The sequence below is a fragment of the Chiloscyllium plagiosum genome, chromosome 24, assembly GCF_004010195.1.
Source record: "Chiloscyllium plagiosum isolate BGI_BamShark_2017 chromosome 24, ASM401019v2, whole genome shotgun sequence".
Lineage (NCBI taxonomy): Eukaryota > Metazoa > Chordata > Chondrichthyes > Orectolobiformes > Hemiscylliidae > Chiloscyllium > Chiloscyllium plagiosum.
In genome coordinates this window covers 17,262,424-17,287,837 of record NC_057733.1, presented here as the reverse complement: position 1 = coordinate 17,287,837, position 25,414 = coordinate 17,262,424, and the positions used below count along the sequence as shown (strand labels likewise).

Below are 25,414 nucleotides of genomic sequence, written 5' to 3'. Positions count from 1 at the left end.
TCTCTTCATGGGAATTCAGAACTGAAGGACACTGTCTGTGCAGAGTTTGCAGGTTCTCCCCATTTCTGAATAGGATTTTGCTAAGTGTTTTGGTTTCCTCCCACAGTCCAAAAATGCAAAGGTTATATGGATCGGCCAGGGTAAATTACCCAAGACTGTCTCAAGATGTGCAGGCTAAGTGAATTCGCGATGGTAAACGGGGGAGGGAGGGGGGGTTATGGGGATAGGATGGGTTGGGGAGAAAATGTCTGGATGGGAAGCTCTTCGGACTGTACTTTTTAAGTATCTGTTCTTCTTGAATACGTTGTATAGGTGGTTCTCCTCTGTTTTACGAAGTTCGTCTGTGCTGCTGTGTGCGCAGATTCCTGAAGAACAAACCACGACACGCAGACCAAACACAGCCAGAAACCCGAACCGCCTTGCCATACATCAAAGAAGTTTCAGAAATGACAGCCAGACTATTAAGACTCGGAATCCTAGTAGCACACAAACCTACCAACACTCTCAAACAAAAACTAACAAACTTAAAAAACCCAGTACAACCCATGGACAAAACCAACGTCACCTCCAAAATCCATGCAAGGACTGCCACAAACACTATGTAGGACAAACAGGAAGAAAGTTAGCCACCAGGATACACGAACACCAGCTAGCCACAAAAAGACACGACCCTCTCTCCTTCGTAGCCCTACACACGGATGAAAAAATAACACCATTTCGACTGGGACAACACATCTATCCTGGGAAAGGCTAAGCAAAGACATGCCAGAGAATTCCTAGAGGCCTGGCACTCCAACCACAACGCCATAAACAAACACACAAATCTAGATGCCATCTATCAACCCCTCAGAAAACGAACAGAAAATGACATCACCACAAACCCCAGGAACCCCATCCAGGACAAACATATAAATAGAAAGCAGGAGACAACAGCTTCACTTCACTTGGAGGTCGCCACTGATGATGTTACCTAGCCGGGTAATGAAACGTCTGGATATCAAACCTACAGCTCAGCAAGCAAACCAAAACCCTAAACCTCAACCTGAGCTACAAACCTTCACAAACCTTGCATTGTGCAAGCATAGAACAGAGAACATTATAGTGCAGTACAGGCCATTCAGCCCTCTATGTTGAGTCGATCCATGAATCAATCTGAAGCCAATCTAACCTACACTATTCCATTATCATCCATATGTTTAACCAATGACCATTTAAATGCCCTTAAAGCTGACGAGTCTACTGCTGTTGCAGGCAGGGTATTCCACGCCCTTACTACACTCTAAGTAAAGAAACTACCTCTGACATCTGTCCTATGTCTATCACCCCTCAATGCTAGCCATCACCACCCAAGGAAAAAGGCTCTCACTGTCCACCTATCTAATCCTCTGATCATCTTGTATGTCTCAACCTTCTTCTCTCTAATGAAACCAGCCTCAAGTCCCTCAGCCTTTCCTCATTAGACCTTCCCTCCATACCAGGCAACATCCTAGTGAATCTCCTCTGCACCCTTTCCAATGCTTCCACATTCTTCCTATAATGAGGCACCCAGAACTATACGTAATACTCCAAGTGCAGCCGTGCCAGAGTTTTGTACAGCTGCAACATGATGTCATGGCTCCAAAATTCCTTTACCAATAAAAGCTAACACACCATATGCCTTCTTAACAACCCTATTAACCTGGGTGGCAATTTTCAGGGATCTACGGGACACAGATCTCTTTCTGCTCATCTACACTACCAAGAATCTTACTATTAGCCAAATACTCTTTATTCCTGTTGCTCCTTCCAAAGTGAATCACCTCACACTTTTCTGCATTATACTCCATTTGCCACCTCTCAGCCCAACTCTGCAGTTTATCTACATCCCTCTGTAACCTGCAACATCCTTCAGCATTGTCCAAAACACTACCGACCTTAGTGTCATCCGCAAATTTACTAACCCATCCTTCTACGCCCGCATCCAGGTCATTTATAAAAATGACAACAGCAGTGGCCCCAAAACAGATCCTTGCGGTACCCCACTAGTAACTGATCTCTGGGATGAACATTTCCCATCAACCACCACCCTCTGTCCTCTTTCACTTAGCTAATTTCTGATCCAAACCACTAAATCACCCTCAATGCTATACCTCTGTATTTTCTGCAATAGCCTACTATGGGGAACCTTATCAAATGCCTTACTGAAATCCATATATACCACATCAACCGCTTCACCCTCATCCATTTGTTTAGTCATCTTCTCAAATAACTCAATTAGGTTTGTGAGGCACAACCTACCCTTCACAAAACCGTGCTGACTATCCCTAATCAAATTATTGCTTTCTAAATGATAATAAATCCTATCTCATAACTCTTACCCTGTGGTATAAACTATCCCTGTCCAGCGCTAAAGTAAACATAATAAAATTGTGATCACTATCACCAAAGTGCAGACCAACCTCCAAATCTTACACCTGATCTGGTTCATTACCCAGTGGCAAATTCAATGTGGCCTTGCCTCTTGTTGGCCTATCTACATAACTGCGTTAGGAAACCCACCTGCACACATTGGACAAAAACTGAACTACCTAAAGTACTCAAACGAACAGCCCTCCCCACGATCCAACCCAAGCTTTGGGTCTGCCATGTGGATGACACCTTTGTCATCACAAAACGGAACATATTAGAGGAAACCTACAATATCAATAACAACATCCTTGCTGGCATAAATTTCACCAAAGAGGAAGAGAAAACCAACGGACAGTCAACGAAGAATTGCAGACCAGCGTCTACAGGAAAGCAACACACATAGACCAGATATTTAGCTACAGGAGCAATCACCCAAACACCCACAAACGGACTGAATCAGGATATTATTTAAATGGGCCACTATACACGGCAGCATCCAGGAACTACAAGCAGCAGAAGAAAAATACCTGTACAGTATATTAAAAAACAATGGGTACCCGATGAACACTATCCACTGATTCTTAAACAACAAATCCAAACAAGATGACACAATACATCCAAAGACTCTAGCCACACCACCAATTATCAAAAACATTTGGAGATGACTACCAAACTACTCTGACCCATTGGCATCACTGTAGCCCATAAACCTACCAACACATTGAAACAACTACTGATGAACTAAAGGAGCCTGTACCAACAACCAGCAAAACAAATGTCATTTACAAAATACTCTGCAACGACTGCAATAAACACTTATATCGAACAGACAGGCAGGAAACTAGCCACCAGGATACACCAACACCAACCAGCCACCAAAAGACAAGACGAGCTATCACTTATATCCTTACACACAGATGAGGGAAGACACTACTTCAACAACACATCCGTCTTTGGACAGGCTAAACAGAGACACACATGGACATTCCTAGAGGCCTGGCATTCAAACGCAAACTCCATCAATAAACACACCAATCTGGACCCCATTTACCAACCTCTGAGAAAAAGAACCGGAAATGATATCGCCCACCTTATCAGACCAAGACACGTAAATAGAAAGCGGGACAGAACACCAGCCCTTCATCGGAGGCTCACTGATGATGTTACCTCGCATGGTGACAAAACATCTGAGAACAGATCTACCAGCTTCGCAAGCAAACTTACACCGTGAACCTCAAACTGAGCTGCAAATCTTCTCAAAAATAGTTTGTCAGAATCTTACAAGATAACAGAAGATAGATTCAGTCTATATTCAGCTGCTGGTTCTTCAAACAGGCTATATAATTAGGTCCATCTACCTGCTCTTTTCGCATAAATTTGCATTTTTCCTCAAGTTCATATATAATTCCCTTTTAAAGTTATTGCTGAATGTACTTGCACCACACTTTCAGATGGTGTCTTCAGATCATAATAATTTGCTACATAAAAGAATGTCTCATATCCCTTGCATAGATTTTTCCACATTCCAAGGAAAAACCTTATTTATCTGCATTTGAATCCTCTAATATGTTTTCCTAGCTTGATACGTGTCTGTTATCACAAATCAGTTAGCCTTTCAATGTCATTCATTTTCAGTGGAGACAATGACCATAAAATTAAAAATTAAGTGCAAAATAGGAATTACCAGGTAATCTAAGGTAACCTACTTACCCTTTTGCTGCAGACCACCTGACAATAGTATCTTTGTCCTTCAACCCAAATAGCAGTTGCTCTAGAAAAGGGTCACAAAAAAATGATCAACAGGTGAGAATATATTTCTCCATTAATGTTCACAAATTAAAAAGCATCTTTCAAATATATCATTTACTCCCTCATTGTTCATAATGTAATAGACATAACATTCATGTAAAACATCCTTTCTTTCTATGTTACAGGTTTATAGTTTACCAATACTCGTTTCAAAGGCAATACTTTGGCAGATTACAAAGGTGATGCAGGTGAATTTCTCTCTTTTGTGCCCAACACACAAGTATTGAGTATCAACCGCTTTTGTTTAGTAAATGACACACTACGCCCTTTACGAATATAAATACACTGGACATTCAAACTACACAAGAGAGAACTCCAGATCATCTAATGGTTCTGCATACTAAGCATGAAACTGAATTTAGAATATCAGCTCAGAATGTATCAGGTTTAATCCTAATCCTTACTGACACTTAATCTGGCAGTAGGGGTGCAGCAAATGGCCTCAGCATCCCACATAAGAGAAAAAAATCAAAAGACAATTGTGCGCCCTATCAGTATTCTACAGCCACAGTTTTGACCAGTTTACTACAATTAATTTCACAACTTTAACAATCCAAACTAACATCGGAAAGAGCATGAAAAGTCATTTGCTACCTGCTATCAACATTTTCAAGTAACAAGGAAGGGAAGCAAATAATAAAATAGGTATACATCAACTCCAACAGTCTGAACAAACAATTCAGAAGTCCATACAATAAATAAAGGGAATACCTAATAAGGTGAGGTATTTTTTTTCCAAGAATACATCCAAAATTATTTTTCAAACAAGGAGCATTTCTCTGCAATGTGACTGATCTTATCAATAACACATGATTTCTATTTCACATACGCAGTTTATGAATGATTATATCATGTGTTCAAAAGAAGTAAAATACATAACTAAATGTGTTTAGCAATAGAGGATGGGAACACTACCTAATTTGCCTTTACTTACCAAAAGATCTTTAAAACAAACACATTTGCCATGTCCCTATATCTATACCTGTGAAAAGCAGCTAACCCAGCACACTCAGTCTGTATGGTTCAGTTACTCAGCGAGGAAAATAACAGTGAATGGATCCTAGAAATAAAACCTACTGCCATGTGCTAATTCTTACTCTTTTAATTACACTGCAACGTTGGTAGAATTTGAAATCTAAAATTAGAAAAGCTAATTTCAGTAATGACAATTATGAAATTATCATCAATTATTGAACAAACTCAACTGCTTCATCACTGTCCTTTAGGGAAGGATATCTGCCATCCTGACCTGCACTGACCTACATGTGGCTCCAGAACCACAACGTGATTAATTCTGAACCACTCTGAGTGCAACAGCAAGCCGCTCAGTTCAAGGGCAACTGAAGGTGGACAACAAATGCCAGTGGCTCCCATATCTCATGAAAAGAATTAAAAGTAAACAATTTCAGAAATTGGTTGACTAAAATTAATACAGAAAAATGTGCTATTACAATTTGTTTATTCAAAATATTGTTCATTTATTAAAAAAATGTCAAACTGCTGTCTAAAATGATAGATTATGGTAGTCCATAAGCATTTTGCACATGATATGTTTTACTCTTTGCAAACATACCTACTATATTCTCTATCTCTCCAGGGATGTCATATTCTTCATCATCATCATTATTATCTGTTCTTGATTCCATTTTCTGTATAGATGAAATGCTGCTCGCAGCTTGACCAGCCATTTGTAAGTTCAGTGCCAAAGATCTGCTCCCACGCTGATATCTAAATATTTAAAAATGCACTGTTATGATAATGTTATCTAAATTATTAATTTCCAATATCACTGACTGTACAAATAATATATGTATCTCGACCTTTTTGGAAAGAATACTTTCAAAAGCTTCTGGTTACAGCAGCAACAGAAAAACCTCCTTGATTGGAGAAGCGAAATCTCATTCAAAGTGAGTCACATCACAGTTGTGTGCCAAAAAAGAATTGGATTTGAATACAATAATATCTCAGATGACGTGCCTCAAATACAACACCTTTTGCCATCTCTGCCTTTCTCTGAAACCCTTTTTATCAATGTTTGACAATTGAAGAGCCAACTAGAAGGCCTCAACATAAGTGGAGGGCTCCTAAAGGAGAGTACGAGTCTACACCACTACCTTCAGACAGGAAATCTGACTAACCTTAAATAATCCAGGAAGACAATGTGTGTGTAAAGTAACTTCATCTACCCCAACATTTGGGACATTCTGCAAATTTGTTTTTTCTGATTTGAACTGTTACTGGCCAAGGCACTTGTAAGATATCAATCTGGAGAATTACATTTTTTTTCCCTGTGGTCATGCAACTTTTATGCGTGTGTTAGTTTTCATGAAGGGCAGCTGGATATATTCACCCAGTTTAAATCTTTTGTTAATAAACTTCACAGTTTTGCTTGCAAATTTTCTTCGCAATAAACGAGTCTTTTATTTGTCATGAAAGGAACCTGGCTGACTGGTTTCTGTACTATATGTAACCTCTATATACAGAGTCAATATCAAATGCTTTTTTAAATTCAAACTCTGTTCTCCCAATGGGTCACAAGGAAAGGAATCAATTTGTTCCTAACTCAGACAATAATTTAAAAAGAACATGTTAAAAACCAAACAAAAAAAAACTAAAATGATCAATGCACTCAAAAAACATGTTTACACTCCCAAACCCAAGAAAAATAGTATCCATCTTTCTTCTGTCTCACTTCAAACTTCACTCCTTGGTTAGGTATACCTACCATGCAAGGTGAAATTCAAAAGGCCAAAACTATTTCCACATTTGATTAGGAACTTATCTGTTGTAATCAAAATTTGGGCAGACAATATAAATGTGTTGCTTCATCTGCATCTTTTGGAAGGGATCACAGTTTTTCCTCCTTTTGGACAGTAAACTGGAATGGAATTGGACTGGTACAGCTGAAATTACAAAAAGTTTTTATATTTGAAAAAAATCCAATGGTGCATCTGCTTAGCTGTACCAGTTAATATTGCTTTTTTGAAACAGTGAGGGGGACACTTTCAAACAGAGTGCACCAACAGTCTTGGACTTAGGTCTAGCTGACAACATCCCTAGGATTGGTTGAGGTGCAGCTTGCCATAGATCTCCAGAGTAGGTGGGCTGAAAACATCTGTCTCTTCCTGCATGTGTAAGCTAAAGAAAGGCCAAGAAATTGAAACAAAAGAATCCAACAAAACTTAGATCTTTCAGATAAACTATCAAGGTGAAGAGTGACCATTGCTTTACAGACAACGGTACGTTATTTGTGCTAACGATCAAATGGATTTGAGACAGACAACTTGACTGATAGGTGGGCTTGGATCGGCGCAACATCGAGGGCCAAAGGGCCTGTACTGCGCTGTATTGTTCTATGTTCTATGTGATCTAAACTTTGTGTGCCTGTATCTGTGTGCCTGTCTGTCTGTCTCTTTGGAGTTTTATGGTTTATGTATAATGATAGTAAATTAGTAATCCTTTCCTACGTTACAATAAATAAAAAGTTATTTCTGTTAGTGATGAAACCGGACATGATTTTTTTTTTCCTGAATAGCAGTCAGTCAGGCAAACTGACCATTTTGGTGGTCTAATTAGGATTTCGTATGTATTGAGATGATTTGTTGGAACAGTGGGGCACAATTAACAGTGAAACTGTGCTACTCCTGCTGGATAGATCAAAATGAAAAACATGAGTGAGGAACTTTGACCGAAACTAATTTCTAGCTAACCATTTTATTCCACAACAAACTGATTTTTCAACTTCCTCTGTACCTCAAGTGCAAAACTGTTGATTGAAGAACCTTAGTCTGTCGTCACACTTACCTCCATTTAGCAATCTTCGGTTTCAGAAATGTAAGGCCCAACCTTTGAATGAGTTTTATGCCCAGTTTGCGAAGAATAGTGTGGTTACACTCAGGAATGTTACGTTCATCGAGGCACTTCAAAACTGTTGGAGCTAGAGAACAAACCAATTTCAAAGAATTATTCAAAATGCTGTTTACAATGTGCAAAGTTGGTTGAACTAGAAATAAATGGGAAAACTAATTCAAATATTAATCCTGATTTGTCTCCTAGTCACATTTAATATTGGAATTCTTGTGTCTCTTTCGTTTGAGCAACACCCAGGAAGAAGCTGAACCTATTCTTCAATTTTGTAGAACTCCATTATGAAACTTGCCATGATTTTTTTGCGAGCCATTGTCAGAGAATAGTACTTTAAAAAGTTAACAATTTTCATATCATACATTTTAGGATGAATTTATACTTAATTTATTTTTAGGAAATAAAACTTGTGTGTTTCAAAAGAGGGATTGGAGTGGCAGTATGTTGTTAACGTCTAGAAGAAGGGTCACCATCCTCAAAACCTCAACTCTTCTTTCTCTCCACACAGGAGAAAGTGAGGTCTGCAGATGCTGGAGATCAGAGATGGAAATGTGTTGCTGGAAAAGCGCAGCAGGTCAGGCAGCATCTAGGGAACAGGAGAATCGACGTTTCGGGCATTAGCCCTTCTTCAGGAATCATCATTCCTGAAGAAGGGCTAATGCCCGAAACGTCGATTCTCCTGTTCCCTAGATGCTGCCTGACCTGCTGCGCTTTTCCAGCAACACATTTCCATCTCCTTTCTCTCCACACAAGCTGCCACACTGCTGAGTTTCTCCAGCAATCGCTGTTTATGTTTCAGATTTCCAGCACGGCGTTCTTGTTTTATTATATTGTTAACATCTAGTTTTGTTATTCTATATAATTGCAAAAGCGTTTTGGGCTCTAACATGTTACTAACGACCAAGCTAAGCTGATGTCCACACAAGATGAAATATCTCAGTGTCCCCGGCACCGCTGGAAGAAGCACATGGAATTAAGCCACCGGCAAAAAGATTGCTCTCATGACCATACTGAGAGGCCTGGAGGTCACAATTTGTTGATCCTCACTGGCTAAGGAAGGAGTGCTCTATCAATGGTCACTGGCTCAGTGGGTTCAAATGATGCAACTTCACAAGCAATCAAAATGTCATCAGGAGAGAATACTAGACATCTTTTGAGTTTTATCAAGAGCTTTCGTGTAGAAGATAAATTATCTTGTGGAGGCAACAACTTGATTCATGCTAATTGAGTTGAATTACCTCCAGTTCCCTTCTGTCATTGGAATCAGTTCTTCATCAAAACCATGGTATGTACTGGTCATATCAAGAGGACAGTTTGTCTTTCGATCTGAAACCAAAGTGTAGGTGACGACCAAACCAAGTTGCCTTAGACCGAAAACTAATCCAGTGAATCATTACCATGGGACTAGGAAAAAGAATGGAGATAAAACCTCCTTGGTTTACAACTAATGAAGGAATAGTTTGTGATTTAGGGCTGAAAGTTCAGAAATCTTCCGTGTTGCCTCAGAACAGCTGAGATAGCCAGCTTTATCTAGGCCTGGAAGATGCTTCTGAAATAAACGTTTTTGTCCATGCCTATTTCAGAAATTGTTCACAAATTCTGATGGCAATTTTTAAAGGTTCCAAGTAGTCCTTAGACTCATCAGCCAGAAGTACCAGCAAATAGGCTTTTAGCAGTTCTTCATTTTATTCCTCCTTCTCCTCTTCAAATTAGCATGGTTCCCAATCACTTCCAAGCTATTAGAGCTGTCAGGGTAAGCCCCTATGGCTTTCCATTGGTCAGTTTTAAATTTATGTCTCATTATTTTCTACTGCCTTTCTCCAAAAGCACTCTTTAAATATGTCCTTACTTGCATCTATCCCAAACCACTTTTCGGTCCTTCAATTCTGGATTTCTACAAGTCATTTTCTGAATATTCTCCACTTTTGACAGCACAGACGTCAAGAGGGAAGTATCTACTTTGACTCCATGAGTCTCTTCACACTTAGAACATAAAAATATAAGAAATAGGAGTAGGAGTTGGCCTTTCAGTCCCTTAAGCTCTATCAGTCGATAAGACTGCAGTTGTCATCTTATCTTCACTTTTCTGTCTGTTTTTCACTTCCCTGTCTGTTTTTCACTTCCAAGTTGAACAAAACTCTGACTAATATAGCCTTGAAAATATTCAATGATCCAGCCTCTCTCAAGAATAAATTCTAAATACTGGCAACGCTCAAAGGAAAAATTCGTTCACATCTCCACCTTAAATGGGAGACCCTATATTCTGAAACGGTGCCCACTAGTTCCAGATTGCCCCAAAGGGAGAAAACACATGTCCAACATCTAGGTGAAGAAACCTGTACTTCTAAATTAGTCACTGCCCCCAACACACACAACTTGGCTCATGTCACACTCTTATTTTATTAATGTTTTCCTATTCCCCATGTAAAGCAGTTTGGAACATGTGAATGGGGCTTTCTAAATGCAAACTAAATTTGTTTCTCCTAATTAAATTTTGAATTTATTGATAAAACAAACTGACACAGTGATACATTTCTCAGGTTGTTGTCTCTAAATAGGGAGTCACAAGTGGCATTATCATACAAAACCTAAACCGAATTTAAGTACCACCCAAGAATTGATACTTAAAAACTCCCAAATGGCATGAATTATGCCGAATGTATTATTTATTTTCTATATGCACACATTGTTTAACCTTATATCATTTTCTTGCTAAAACACTTGGTGGTCACACAATTTTGTTCACTATTTGAATATGCCTCCAACATAGCAAAACTTGAGATTTAAATTATAAAGCAAAAAGTGTTACGAGTTTCCTTTTTATTTCCAAGCATCACTTCTGCTGGAGGAATGTATTTTGGAACAACTGAACCAAGAAACAGAAAACTGATTCAATGACCAAAGTTGAAAAACAAGTTCACCATTTTAAAGTCCAGAACACATACGTGCCCCACATGTACTTCAACTTGGCATTACAAATTATAGTACAGAACTAGAACGGTACATTGCATTGCACTGCATTAACCTTCCAATGAAGTACCACCCTCTTTTACAGGTTAAATCACAATTTCATTTAAATAAAATATGTTGCATAAAGTATAACATCATACCAAAGGGTAAAAAGTCATCTCTTTTTCCATGTTTAAATAGTTGTGCCTGTGAGGAAACAAAAAAAAATTTAAATAAAAGAGCACAGCTAATTTGTCAATTTGTTCTGCTAATTAAAAACAAACCAATTGACAGTTTTGAGCAACTTGGAGGAGAGAAGGGAGCTGTTTTATTTAATAGTTACAATGGGCTTTGTGTATCAATTTCAATCCTGACAAGCACGCTCTTCAACTTGGTCTTTTGAGGAATTCAGTACCTATGTTCAGCAACAGTTGCGAGGAATTCATTCAAAACTAAAAATTCCTTTCTTAAAAATCATCAAAAGACAACTGGGAGGATGTACAAACTTTGTTGTTGTTATTTTAAGTACAAATTGAAGGAAAATAGTAACAAATGTCATCAACAATTTAACTTCAATTCCTAGAAAATAAAGCAGTTTTGCACGCATCTATCATGCCTTCACCCTTCAAACTTTGGCATCTTCATAATATTGTTTCACCCAGTATCATTTGATCAAGTGTTCCAAATGAAATAAGGCATTAATTTTGTGCACTGTACATGTACACGGTTATCAATACATATTCACTTATTTTGATCAGGAATTTGAAATCAAACAAGGATTGATCTGTTGAAAATAATTAATTCAGGTAATAGAATATGACAAGAGAAATATTCCATCAGCAATTTAGGAAAATAAATTGCACAAAGAGTGAAATGGAAACAGTGATCGAAATATGAAATGTTCGGAATTGAAAGCTACAATGTATGCTGTTGCATTGTAGACATTCCTCACTCACATTCAAATTTTTCTAATGGACAATGTTAGATGTACATGCAAATTTCATGTTTATCGATTTTAGGTCTCTTAAAATACATTAAAAATTCAAGAGATAACATTCATCAAGTCAGAACTTGGAGGGAACAGCTTTGGAAGTATACATGAAGGAAGCAGAAATAGCAGCAAGATTATTGGAAAAGCAAGAAAACATTTGCAATAAGTAAAGAAATGTTCTATCTTGAATATATGAATTCAGAAAGCTAAAAGGCACAATGGCAACACCTACACTGCAGCAACAGACACCAAAGCCCTAATTGAACATCAATAATAGCACATACCACTGAAAAAGCTGTGAAAATTCAAGGACATTATTCAATCTAATCCTAAAATATGGAAGATTCCTCTCCGGGCAACTGTGAAACTTGAATTTTTTTGATCAGTATTAATTTACACCAGTGATAACCTATATAAAGTATAGCAGATCAGAATCAGTTGATAAGGGACAGTGTTTGGCTTGGAGACCAGAAACAATGGCTTCCATCTTCCCATTATTTAACGGAGGACATTTCTGCTCATCCAATTCTGGATGCTGGCGAAGTAGTGTGGCAAATCAGAGATAGTGGAGCAATTGACAGAGGAATGGTGATGCAGTTCTGAGCATTTGTCAGCAGTAACACAGAGCCCAATGATGAATAATGAAATGGAGATAGCACTGGCAGCATTTCATTTCACAGAAAAGCGTGCTACCACAAATCAAGCTAACTGTAAACTATGCCAAACAAGCTAAATTTTACCGAAAAACTTTCAATCCAACCTTGGAAGAAAAAGTGCTCATTTGCCAAACTGAATACATAAGAATTGTAAAACAAAAATTCTTCCAACATTAAGGTACACAGTCCAAATCAATGGAGGATTATTTTGCATCCATGTAGCACTAGTTGTTTGCTATTGGCACAAGGTGTCACAAATACACTCGTTCTTTCATAATGCGATGGTTGTGCTCCTGTGTAACCTCACATTATAGAAAAATCACACTTTAGAAACAGCGCTTAAGTGCTGGCAATGTAATTCTGTTACAGCCAACATACATTTTAAAACTTTGTACCTAGAAACAGTGTCCCCAATTTATCAATCGTGTTACAGGAAATCTGTGTTTACATTAGAATGACCTGTATCTCCAAAAACCCCCTTCACTTTGAATTACTCTGGTATACAAAAAAAAGGGACCAGTGAGATTTCAGAAACATGGTCTGCAAACTTAAACCCAAAACATTTCCAAAAGCGTCTTGTGTTTCTATTCATAAATTTCCAAACTGTCTTTAGCACCAATACAAAACAGCAAGATATTAGAAGACCTAGGGAATTTATTTGTACATCTTTTGAGTTTTTCTTAATATCATTTCAATATTCTCTTTATAATATGTCCATTTTTTTACTTATTAAAGCATATTACTGGTTGGGAAAACCTATTTTAAGTAGCTCATCTGTTTTGATTACATTACAATTGTGATATCATGATTGCTACTTACCTACTTTAAAAAACCAACATAGATGTTGCCTACTTTATTACCGATTACTTTGTTTGTCATGTTTAATGTCACATGAAGGTTCCAGAAGCAGCACACCATGCAAAATAAAGAATTGAGGGTAAAGGTTTCACAATTTTTTCTCACTTATTTTTCACAGCAATTTCCTTCTTCTACAAGACACCAAATTTTGCTGACATATAAATTTAAGGGCACTAGATCACTTAATATAAACCATCTCAGATGTAGTCAGACTATTTAACCACAGGGGACATTATATTCAGATCTGACCTTGTTTCACCAAGGGACAACATACTTCCAGCAGCAGTTATTTTATAATGATCAGAAGAAACAACCAGGCCAAATTTCCTGTCTAATGTCGGCATGCTAAGACAAACTCTGCTTCCCATCATAAAACACATTCAAAATTGGGAAGCTATGCCTTGCTTAACCGGTCACAAAATAAACAAGCTTAAATATCAGGGAAGCATCAGATTGGGCTTTAGGAGAAAAACAGAATAGTCATTCAATTTTCCTTCACGTCACTTTTAAGTGCTTGCCAACACCCAGTGCCACGGTTACATGTAACCCTAACAAATACAATCAAAAATGTCAGCCATGAAACTTGTGAGCCAAAGTTGAAAAAAATTGAAACATTAACCCCACCCAGGTAAATAGTTCAACAATCAGTATTTGTAAACTGCACCTACAAACATAATTAAAGGTATGGATTAAGGAAATAAAACCCAAGGCTATGCACCTGTTTTGTAAAAGAATGTAGTCCACAAATACCACTGTTCCTCTTATATCAATAACTTACGTAAAGTATTTTACAACTAAAATGCATTGTTCTCTTGAAATAATTAACAAAAATGCATAGCCAATGTTTGCAATAAAATAACACAATGTTTTGCTATCAGGATTTCAGTGATACATTATTCTGACAATAAAAAATTAATTTCCTTTTAGAATTACCTGAGCTAATATCGTAATGTTATTCGACACAGATTAATTTCTCTTATTTGAAGCTGTACCAAAATATCACAATGAAATGTGATGCTTCAAACTACATCAATATAACACCTGATCATATTTAAACTAGACTATTCAGCCTCCCAATTCACCACGAGCAATACACAAGGAATGGAGTGACCCAATTAAAGATCTACAAGTTCCAAGGACTGGTAGGAATAAGCAGATAATTAGATAATCCCTAATTCAAGAAAAATAGCATTTGGACAAAACGGAATGGTAATTGCTTACTATTGTTCTTGCCTCAGCTAACAATTCCTATTTCCAGTTAAATGGTTCATTTTAAAATGGTGATTGTCTGAACTGAGAATCAGTTATTAAGGTATTAAGAACAGTTGATTCAGAATAACACATAGAAGCAAGTTTTGTTAGGGAATCTCTTGTATATGATTTCAGGTTAACAATGTTTTGCCTTTAGGTTAGCAAAGTAGCTGGTACAAGACATTATTCTGAAAGTACCCATTGTGACTTGAGAAAGTCACTGGTACTGGAATGAGAAAAATCAGAACACATTAAGCTTATTTTTACATAACAAGCTATGATCTGGAATGCACCAACTGAAAGTAGGCTGGAAGCAGTACCACGGTAACTTTCAAAAGGTGACTGGATAAATAGTTGAAAGGGAAAATTTTGTTGATCTTTTGGAAAAGAGTAATGGGATAGAACAATTTTTTCAAAGGCCATCACAGACATGATGGGTTGAATAACCTCCTCCTGTTTTAGGAGTCCATGGTTATCTGTAGTATGCTAATTATCTTCTTCTGAAATAATTACAGTATTGTATGTGCCTTAATTACATAATTCAATGTTTAAGATACTTTCCTTCATGTTATAATTTTAATTTGGTAAGAGTACATAAATCACAATTCTACATTAAAACAAGCACAAAGGTGAATCTTGTGCTTCAGCTACGAAAACCTTCATTGCAACAGAAGTTATGTCAGTGATTCAAGACTGTTAAATCTATATTATAATATGCATTATGCTCAGTTTGGCTATTCAGTCACCCTGCCCAGAAACAATGCATTGTAGGTTACTGAGGTAAATAAGGATAGCACATGTAAAGGTCCTGGTCACAAATGTCTGTTTCCTTTTCAAGTGTGACAGAGTAGAGTATTAAAACTGCTACATCTTCAGTTAAGAACGAGGAGAGAAAAATCCAGCATTTGAAGGCCCCTTGCCTAACATGGATGGTGGGATCACGGAGATAAAATTCTACAAATAGATGACTTGACATTTGTAAAATTATGGGTTAATAAATAGAAATCAACATATGACCAGTCATATTTCACAAACTAATTGAGTTCTTCAATAAAGTAAGAAAGGGAGATAATGAGGCTTCCTCCTTCCACCTCAACATATTATACCCTTGATTCTGAACACTCTTCATCTTTTACTCTCCAAATGATCCTTCTCTTAACTACCTCCAATGATAGCATGACTTTCTTTAAACAAGGAGACAAAAATTGCTCAAACAACTGCAGATGTGGTCTCACCAGTACCTTGTACAGTTGCACACTTACCAACTACTACTCTCCAACCCACTTGAAATAAAGGAAAGCATTCCATTAACCTTCTTTATTAACTGCTGCTCCTGTGTGCTAGCTTTCTGTGTTTCAGGAACAAGTACCTCCAAGTCCCTTTGCGTTGCAATTTTCCACACTTTTTTCTTTATTTATATCACACTTTGTAATTTGGTTCTCTTTTACAAAATGAAAACTTCACATTTTGCTACTTTGTACTCCATTTGCTGACTTTTTTACTCACTCACAGTATCTCTCCGTAAACTGTTTGTTTCTCTTTCTCAACTTGCCGCTCAAACTATTTTTGTCTCATCTGCAAATTTGGCTGCAGTACATTCATTTCTTTCCTCCAAATCATTAATATCATGTAAATTATTATATAATGATTATGTAGAAACATACAAAGAACACAAAGAATATCTGGTCCAAACATCTTATTTATCCAGGTATGAAGTTGCATAACCAATAGTATCCTCTCTTCTCCAAACAATTACCTAGGAGAGTCAAAACAAGAGGCCGCAGTGCAAAATTAAACAACTCAAGCTGATCCAGAAAGTGAAGTAGGTAAAGGAATTCACATCAAGCCAAGAAGAGTGAAATCTACAACATTAGGCTAAAAGCCTTACTGAAAAAATTAGTTCTGAGAAAGCAGTTAAAAGTCATGGGAGGTGAGTTTGGCAAGCTACTTGCAGAATATACATCCAAAGCAGGCTGCTGACTCTCTCACAAATGGTTGAGCTAAAGGAAAAATATCTGAGGGAAGAACATTAGGATCACTGGATGCCAGAGAAAATCAAACTATTTCAAATTCAGTATGTGAGGACTAAAGTGTTAATGCCAGTCAAGAACAACTGGGACCAGACTTAATGTCAGATTTGATGTGGGCAATCGAGTTTGTAGAAGCTGAACCCTACACAGTGCACATTCCAACATCCACTGCAGCCATTGAGCAAAAAAAAAGGGACTTAAATAGCCAAAGCTCAGGTTGATTGTGCACATGTTGCAGAAGGTAAATAATAAAATTGTTTTGTAAAACAATATGCCTCCCCTCCCAACATAAGCTATTTAAAGACTTAGTGGAAAGACTTAAGCAGCAAAGTACATGATCAAAAAAGTAAGCAAAAGAACTTAACATAATGTGCAATGGCCCTGTTGTTCACTAGTTTCGGCGCTTGTTTTTCAAATGATTAGAACACAGGTAAGCACTTGTGGACATAATATGAATCCTTTATAACAAGTTCTGACCCTCTTATGAAAGGTATTTGAGGCTGTAGTTGAGCGACAAATGCAGTCTTATCAACTCTCCAAGGCTGTCCAACAGGTTCCAAAAATTGAAGACTCACCTCCAAGGGCATTGTTTGTAAGATGGCAAAAGGTAGATGGAGGGACTGGTATTGTTGAGGAGGCAGGGAGGCTGCATAAGGACTTGGACTAGCTGGAAGAGTGGGTAAAGAAGTGACAGATGGAAGACAGTTTAGGTGTGCACTCTGATAGGAAGAATAGAGGCATGGATTATTTTCTTAATGGGGAAAGGCTTCGGAAAACTAAAGCACAAAGGATTTAGGAGTCCTAGAAGGATGAGGGAGGGGATCTCATGAAACTTACAGAATATTGAGAGGGGTCTGGATAGAGTGGTGACGGAGATATTTCCACTGGTAGGAGAGACTAGTATCTGAGGGCCTGCCTCAGAGTGAAGGGAAAACCCTTTGGAACTGAAATGAGAAGTAATTTCTTCAGCCAGGTGATGTGTCAATGGAATCCATTGCCACACAAGGATATGAAGGTCAAGTCAGTGAGTGTATTTAAGACAGAGGTAGATAGGTTCTTGACTAATAAGGGGATCAAGGGTCACTGGGAGAAGGCAGGAGAAGGATGTTGATAAACACGGCAGCCATTTATTGCAGAAGGCAATAATGTCCTTGGCAAGTATTGCAAAATGACAGGATTATAAAAGTAAAAAGTGTTGTTACAATTATATAAGGTGCTGGTGAGAGCATACCTGGAGTATTGTGCCCAGCTTTGGTCTCCTTATTTGATGAAGGTGGTGGTGATACAGGAAGTAGTTCAGAAGAGTTCGCCAGATTGATTCCAGGGGTCAAAGTGCTATCTAACGAGGAGCAGATGAATAGCTTAGGTTCGACCTTGCTGGAGTTCAGAAGAATATTGGCAGCAGCGGCGGGGTTGGGGAGGGGGAGGGGGGGGGGGGCAGCCGTGGTGGTGGTGATTGAAGTATACAAAATTGATATGGTGGACACTGAACTGGTGTTGCCCCTTGTGGGTCAGTCTAAAACAAGAGGGCCTAGATTTACAGTGACAGGAGATAGGTTCAATTTTGAGATGAGAAGAAAATATTTCTCAGAGGGCTGTGAAACTCATTTCCCCAGAGTGCAATGGAGGCAGAATCAATCAACAGATCAAAAGTGGGATAAAGCACTATAGGGAATAGACATGAAAGTGGAGTAGAGATTAGGTTAAGTGGCAGAATGAGCTGAACAGGCTAAATTGCCTATTCCTGCTCCTAATTCCTATGCTTCTAAGTTCCTAGTCATGATCGAATGGCAGAGCAGACTCAATGTGTTGAATAGCAGAATTCTGCGTTTGTGTATCTTATACTCTTATGCTGAAAACATGAATAAATATTTCAAGAGTTAAAAATCATCTAAAAGGTAATCAAACTGGCATAGGACAGCCTTCCCCCACAAGATGGATCCAATGGGTGAGATCAATAGTGCAAGCAGCACAGCATGAAAGTGAGAAACAGGAGGAAATCTGGATTATGGTCAAACAGAATGCCCAAACAAGATAACAGTATTCAATACAACAGTAGTACAGCAACCACAGGCAATAAACTTTCAGGCACTGGCTAGGAATTTGAATGAGATAATTGTACAGAGGAATTGCTTTGGAAGAAGATAAAATGAATTCAGAGGAAAGGCAATGGAAGGTCCCAGACACCACCTACAACGAGGATTTGTTGAGCAACAAAGATTGGGGGAAACTTTAGGTAGGTGATTGTATTTAACAAGGACCTTAAATTTGGAGGTTGATGGGCAAAATCGGTTTGCTGTGCAAAGAGAAGCGAAGTATCAGAGGAATTTGGTACCTAATGTGTTGACAGGAGTGTCACCATGACGGAGATCACAGGTGGAGGCAGAGCAGGTATAAGCACGGAGAATTTGATAAGGGGCTAGGTATCACAACTAACAAGTGTTAAAGCCACAGAAAGATTGTATGGCTTTAAGATTAAGGTTAGAGTCTGCTGACACTCAAATTCCAGCAAGTCAGGCAGCATCCGAGGAGCAGGAGAGTCGATGTTTCGAGCATAAGCCCAACTCTCCTGCTCCTCGGATGCTGTCTGACCTGCTGTACTTGTCCAGCACCACATTTTTCGATTCTGACGTTTCCAGCATCTGCAGTCCTACTTTCTCCTAGTTACTCAAATTCCAGATATTTGCATAACTAAAGCTGTTGAACTCGATACAACAGGGATACCTCAACGTTTGTGATCTTTACTTTATTATGACATTATTTTCAGAATAACAAATGTAAAGATTCAGGAGAAGTACAAGGTATGATGTTACCCTGGGAATTTGATACAGGTAGAAATCTCTGATAATTCTCTCTCAGGCTATAAGTTAGATGAGAAATCAGCTTCTGACCTACATATTAAGAGACAGGAAAACAAGGAATAATAAAGACATTTTCAGTTTATGATGAGTTACAGAAAATCCAGCTGCATCAGGTAGATTTTACAGGTGTTCAACTGGTCCAGCAAAAAAAAGGTTATGTCCTGAGAGATATGAAGCCCAAAAAGGAGTGTAGGAAGAGATGAACACTCCTTTTCAGTAATCACAGATGACCAAACAGGTCCCTCAAGATGAAACTATTTTCCAGTCCAGCTCAGAGCTTGGCAATGCACCATAACAAATATATTTCAATGTTTACAGTCAATATCATGTTGTCAACTGTAGCACAATAACTTAGTATATTCAGTTTGGAAGCAGGTTCCTTAAGGCATTACTTGTGCAACTGCCATTTCAAGTTGTGCTCAAAGGGCAAATAGTTTCTGTATATTCTGGACTCAAATTATGGTATATGTGCCATGCATAATTTGGATGAATCATTCATACCCTACGGTGACAGTTAAGTATTGAAAATTAAAGAGCATCAAGCAATTCATAGAACGCATGTCACTGTTCTTTATTTATTAAACAGAATTGCATACCATCAGTGGATAACATAACATATGAACAGTCATTAAGCTAGTCTTGAATGGGCTATGCTTATTGACAAAATCAGGTTCAGAATTTCATTTATTGTGCTGGTGAAGTTATTTCATATCATGTGACATGGAATTTCAAACTCATTCACTACTTGCTCATCAGTTTTAGATGGTGGTGACTGAGGTAATACTGGAGAAATCCTCACGACAAACTGTATCATTTTACATTGGCCTGCAACTGGAATATCAATCTGGATTATGTGGTCAAGTCTGAATCTTCCTAATACTAACTCCATGTTCCTCATTTGATGCCACTTTTGCACACTTGACGAACAGTAACTAAGGAGGGGTCCAGGAAGTCACCTAACGATTCTACTGGAGAATGTTTGGATGCCAAAAGGAGAGATGATGAAGGAGGAAGAAAAAATATTTTAGAAATGAAATGGAAAGCAAAAAATGTGCATATTTTCTTCATATCATAATGTCCCTTAAAAATTTCATGCAGAAAGCAAACATTGAATATGCAATATTTAAACTTATCCAATTAAAATGTGATCCACATAATCAAGCATTTACCAGAGCTTGAAGCATTCCATCTATCACAACCATGCCTTCCATTGTCTGACTGGCTTTAGATAATGAGGTCAGCATCCAATCCAAGAAATCTGGCAATCTTTTCTCTTTGACATCTGGGCGAGTTACAAACCTGTTCAAAACCAAAAATCACAATTAATAATTCTAAAACAAAGAATGTACGTTTTATTATTTAAAATTTTAGATATATAAAAAGAATCAACCTACAAGGAATCTCAAGGTAATGACTTTCAGTTTTGTACAGCACTGTTGCCTCACAGCGCCTGAGACCCGGGTTCAATTCCCGCCTCAGACGACTGACTGTGTGGAGTTTGCACGTTCTCCCCGTGTCTGTGTGGGTTTCCTCCGGGTGCTCCGGTTTCCTCCCACAGTCCAAAGATGTGCAGGTCAGGTGAATTGGCCATGCTAAATTGCCTATAATGTTAGGTAAGGGGTAAGTGTAGGGGCATGGGTGGGTTGCGCTTCGGCGGGTCAGTGTGGACTTGTTGGGCCGAAGGGCCTGTTTCCATGCTGTAATGTAATCTAATCTAATCAGTAAAAACATGCCATCTCAAAGAGACACAGGAGTGCAAGTTTGATAAGAATTGACATGAGTTACATGGAAAATATTCTACTGTTATGGAACTAGCTTGATTTAAAGGTAAAACATTACAAGTTAAACTTTGGTAACTGATACAAAAAAGACTAGCAGTGTTCGTGTCACAAATGCCGATCAAGTCCATCACAGGGTCAGGAAAAAGAGTTCACGTAGCCCTCTTTTTAATTTGTAACAATTCAAGGTAAAGCAAACCAGCAAGTCAAGCTTTTGTTTTAAACAGGTTAATAGTTAGTTTATTAAAAGTAATTACCGAAGGTTTCTTAGGGATGGAGAATTAAAGTAATTAACATGAAATTACATATACCAAGATTAAAACAAGTAATCATCAGTACTGAAGAGTTCCTTGCTGGTAAGGCAAAAGAGGTTAACACTTCAATTCAGATTCAGGAGTTCAGATGTCGTTTGATGGGGGGAGTATTCTTATGCTGGTAGGATTTTCCCACCAGCAGATTTTGAGGGCGAGTTGGGGCAGGGAGGCGGATTCCTGGTTTTTGTTTCTACAGGCAATGCACTTGAAATTGCACAATTGCGTCACAGCAGGCCACCAGCTGTTTTCAGGAGTCTCTTTTTCTCTTTCGTCTTCACTCTCTCTTCCTGAAAAAGTATACTTTTCAGGAATGGTTCCATATAGAATCTCTCTTTGTCTACTTTCATCAAAACAACGTGCAAGGGTGGTCTCAAAACCTTCTCAATGAATCTCTGGATCCAAGATGTTCTCAATCAGGTTTCTTCATACAGTTCAAAAACTCAAAATAATTTTGAGAATTTAAGGGTTCCACAAATCAAATAAGTCAATTGTGCTAAGTCCCTTTGACGTTCATCTTCTTGTTTGTTGAAGCTCTTGAAGCTACATTGTCTGGTGTTTCTCTTTATAACCTGCTAAGAACTTATGTTTCCATTGTTCATGACAGTTCAATACAAGCAGTCCTATATGCCATAATCTGGATTATTCAAAAATCTTTCTTTGCTCTGAACGACTTTCCATTTCTACAGTGTGTTCCATGATCACCAGATGTCTCAAAGCGCTAATGATACATTTTGAAGTGTAGTAATTGCAGTACTGTAAGAAATGCACTTTACATACAGCTTCCTACACAGCTTGTGATGACCACCATATTATTTGTTGTAGTGTTCTTGTCTGCATGATAAATATTGACCTGGACACTGAAGATAACTCCCCTGCTCTTCGAAAAAATAGTCACAGAGACACAATTATTATGGTGCAAAAAGAGGCCATTCTGCCCATCGCACTCGCATCAATCTTCTGTCTTTTCCCTATCCTTCACATTACTGACCAAAAAAACCATGGTTCTCAGGATCTAACACATCCAACTTAGTGCAACATTTTATCTGATAGACAGTACCTCCATCAGCGGAACATTGCAAGTACTGCACCTGTGTCAACCTTGGTTTCGGTGTTCGAGCCCGGGAGTGGGCCACAAACCCTCAATGTTCTACACACTGTTCCATCAATTGACAAGTAACTGATATATAAGTTTGGGAACTTCCAGCCCCTACTTAGTCATTTTCCTTTATAGCTGACACTATAACTTCACCACTTAAAGAACCTGCACCACTGTGCTTGTTATGTGGGCATATTGTCTAAGTTCAACTTTATTTCCAGTAGAAAGACAAAAATGGAGTTAAATATTTCTCAACAAGATAAAATTTGAACAGATCATTTTCAAAAAGGTCAAGAATGTTAAAACCCATTCTTCTATTAAGTCTCCAACAGCAATGAAGAAATGACGAGACACACTTTTGTTGAACTAGTTCTAAAGGTGCACAATATGGACTGTTTGCAATTTTATCATTTATGAGGTGGAAAAATAATGATGAAATGTGCACACTATTCAACTCAAACCGGCACACCCATAAGAAGTCAATGCCCGCAGGAGTGAACGGTGGTTTTATTTCTGCACTTTTACAGGCCTGGAAGTGAATAACACATGGGACAATTTGACTCAACTCATTTGTTAACACCTAAAGCCTAATTCCCATAACATATAGACTCGTGTGCAAATGACAGGTGATCTGCTATCCTCATTTCTAGATTGATAATCAATTTTCCATTCATGAATGACAGGATATTTTGGCCCAGATCTTTAAGTCAGATCAGACAATTTAAGCTGCCTTCTTTCCATTTATATTGGAACCTTGCATCTTGTAATGCTACTTCCAGCAAGGATGCAGAGTCTACTTCCTTTTGGTGACAAATTGGATGGCCATAATTCCAGCATTGTCATGCCTGCTAATCATTAGCTAGACTCAAGTCTTATCGACTATCTTAAATTCATGGACGCGTTATTTAAATTAAGCGGTTAACCTCCAAAAATGCAAATGCTAACTATGCACACTCCCATCCCCTCATTGAACCACCACAATCTTCACCAACTTGACAATGCATATCTCCTCTCTCACTCTAACAGCATTCACTGTCATCTCGCAACTTGGCAGTGTACACCATCCTTCTCTCAGGCTGCTGCACAAGGTCTGAGTGGAAGAGACAAAAAACTGCAGACAGTGGAATCCAAAGTAGAGAAACAGGAGGCTGGAAGAACACAGCAGCATCAGGAGGTGGAGAAGGGTCTCGACCCAAAACATTCAGGAAGGGTCTCAAAGTGAATCATCGACTTCTCCACCTCCTGATCCTGCTGTGCTTTCCAGCCTTCTGAAGGCGAGAGTGTGGAAGTTAAAGGTGGAAGTCTGGAAATACTTCAACACTTTTAAAAATTGATGATTTCATAAGTGGTACAATCTAGGGAAATGGAGGAAAATTATTGGAAGTTATCTCTTCACTTACCGGTCGAGGATAGGCATAAACATGAAAATGGGATCACATCACGAAAACACAGTCTCTGGCTGCAGATCATGTGTCACGGGTAGGTCCCCCTGTGAGCTCCTGCCCTTGCTGCTGTGCAGGTACACGTCTCTAAACAGTGGCCTGGTGCTGGCTTCATTGATCATGGTCTGAGGTAATTTCTAAGACAACCAAAGTATCAGATCCACCCTGATCGGTTTGGGAAAACTTCTAAAATAAAGAGTGACCTTTCAGTTTAAATACGCAAGTTAACACATTTCCATGAGAAGTAAATAATTGTAGGTTCTGAGAATTTATTGCAATTTTCCTTTGGGTTCATTCAAAAGCTGCTATGTTCATGCCCTCCCTTCACCGTAAGTTTCAGCAAGACAGAAACCCATGGATGCACTCTTCAACTGGGAAGTTCAATGAAATGTTCGACTTATAAGCAAACAGCAGGTGCTCATAGACAATCCACCTCTCCTGAGGGTATACCCTGAAAGAATGGTCAACAAATGCAGGCCTTGCCAGCTATGTCCCATTGCATGAACAAAGAATTAAAATAGTAGCCTTACACAGTCCAGTTAAACCTAGAAGTTAGCAAGTTGGAACCAGTTTCCTGTTGCATTGGCTTTTTATGCTTTCACCCACCTCCACCCCTGCTTGTACCTCCTGAAAACCTATGCATTCCTCCAAACTAAAATGTCTTTTTTACCATCAATTTATCAACAGAAGCAATTTGGAAAGAGCAATAGAGACACATAAGGAAATCATGAAAATTAGCACCCCAGAGACCAGTAGCTTCGTTTTTCAGGCATTTTGGCATGATTCAAGAACATTGGGATCCTAAGGAAATACCTAAATTATACTATGATATGGTATTGATTTATGTTATCTGGAATCATATTCTACACAAAATGTCTTTAGGCTTTTCTCACTTTTCCAAAGTTCTCGTATTTAACAATTAAGCGATTGTATGAAGTATTTTAGCTTATCATAGAAGAATACAGCGCAGTACAGGCCCTTCGGCCCTCGATGTTGCGCCGATCCAAGCCCACCTAACCTACACTAGCCCACTATCCTCCATATGCCTATCCAATGCCCGCTTAAATGCCCATGAGGGAGAGTCCACCACTGCTACTGGCAGGGCATTCCATGAACTCACGACCCGC

At 38.5% G+C, this 25,414-nt stretch overlaps 1 protein-coding gene across 1 annotated transcript in view; it reads right to left on the bottom strand.

Annotated features, from left to right (window-relative positions):
- tbcd (tubulin folding cofactor D) overlaps window positions 1-25,414 on the bottom strand; it is a 277,831-nt gene that overhangs the window by 202,738 nt on the left and 49,679 nt on the right. The window contains exons 7-11 of the mRNA XM_043714487.1: window positions 20,827-20,956; window positions 11,172-11,217; window positions 8,002-8,134; window positions 5,771-5,925; window positions 4,099-4,159 (exon numbers count right to left, since the gene is read on the bottom strand). Of these exons, the coding sequence (XP_043570422.1) occupies window positions 4,099-4,159; window positions 5,771-5,925; window positions 8,002-8,134; window positions 11,172-11,217; window positions 20,827-20,956 (525 nt within the window). The remainder of the gene's footprint in view (window positions 1-4,098; window positions 4,160-5,770; window positions 5,926-8,001; window positions 8,135-11,171; window positions 11,218-20,826; window positions 20,957-25,414) is intronic.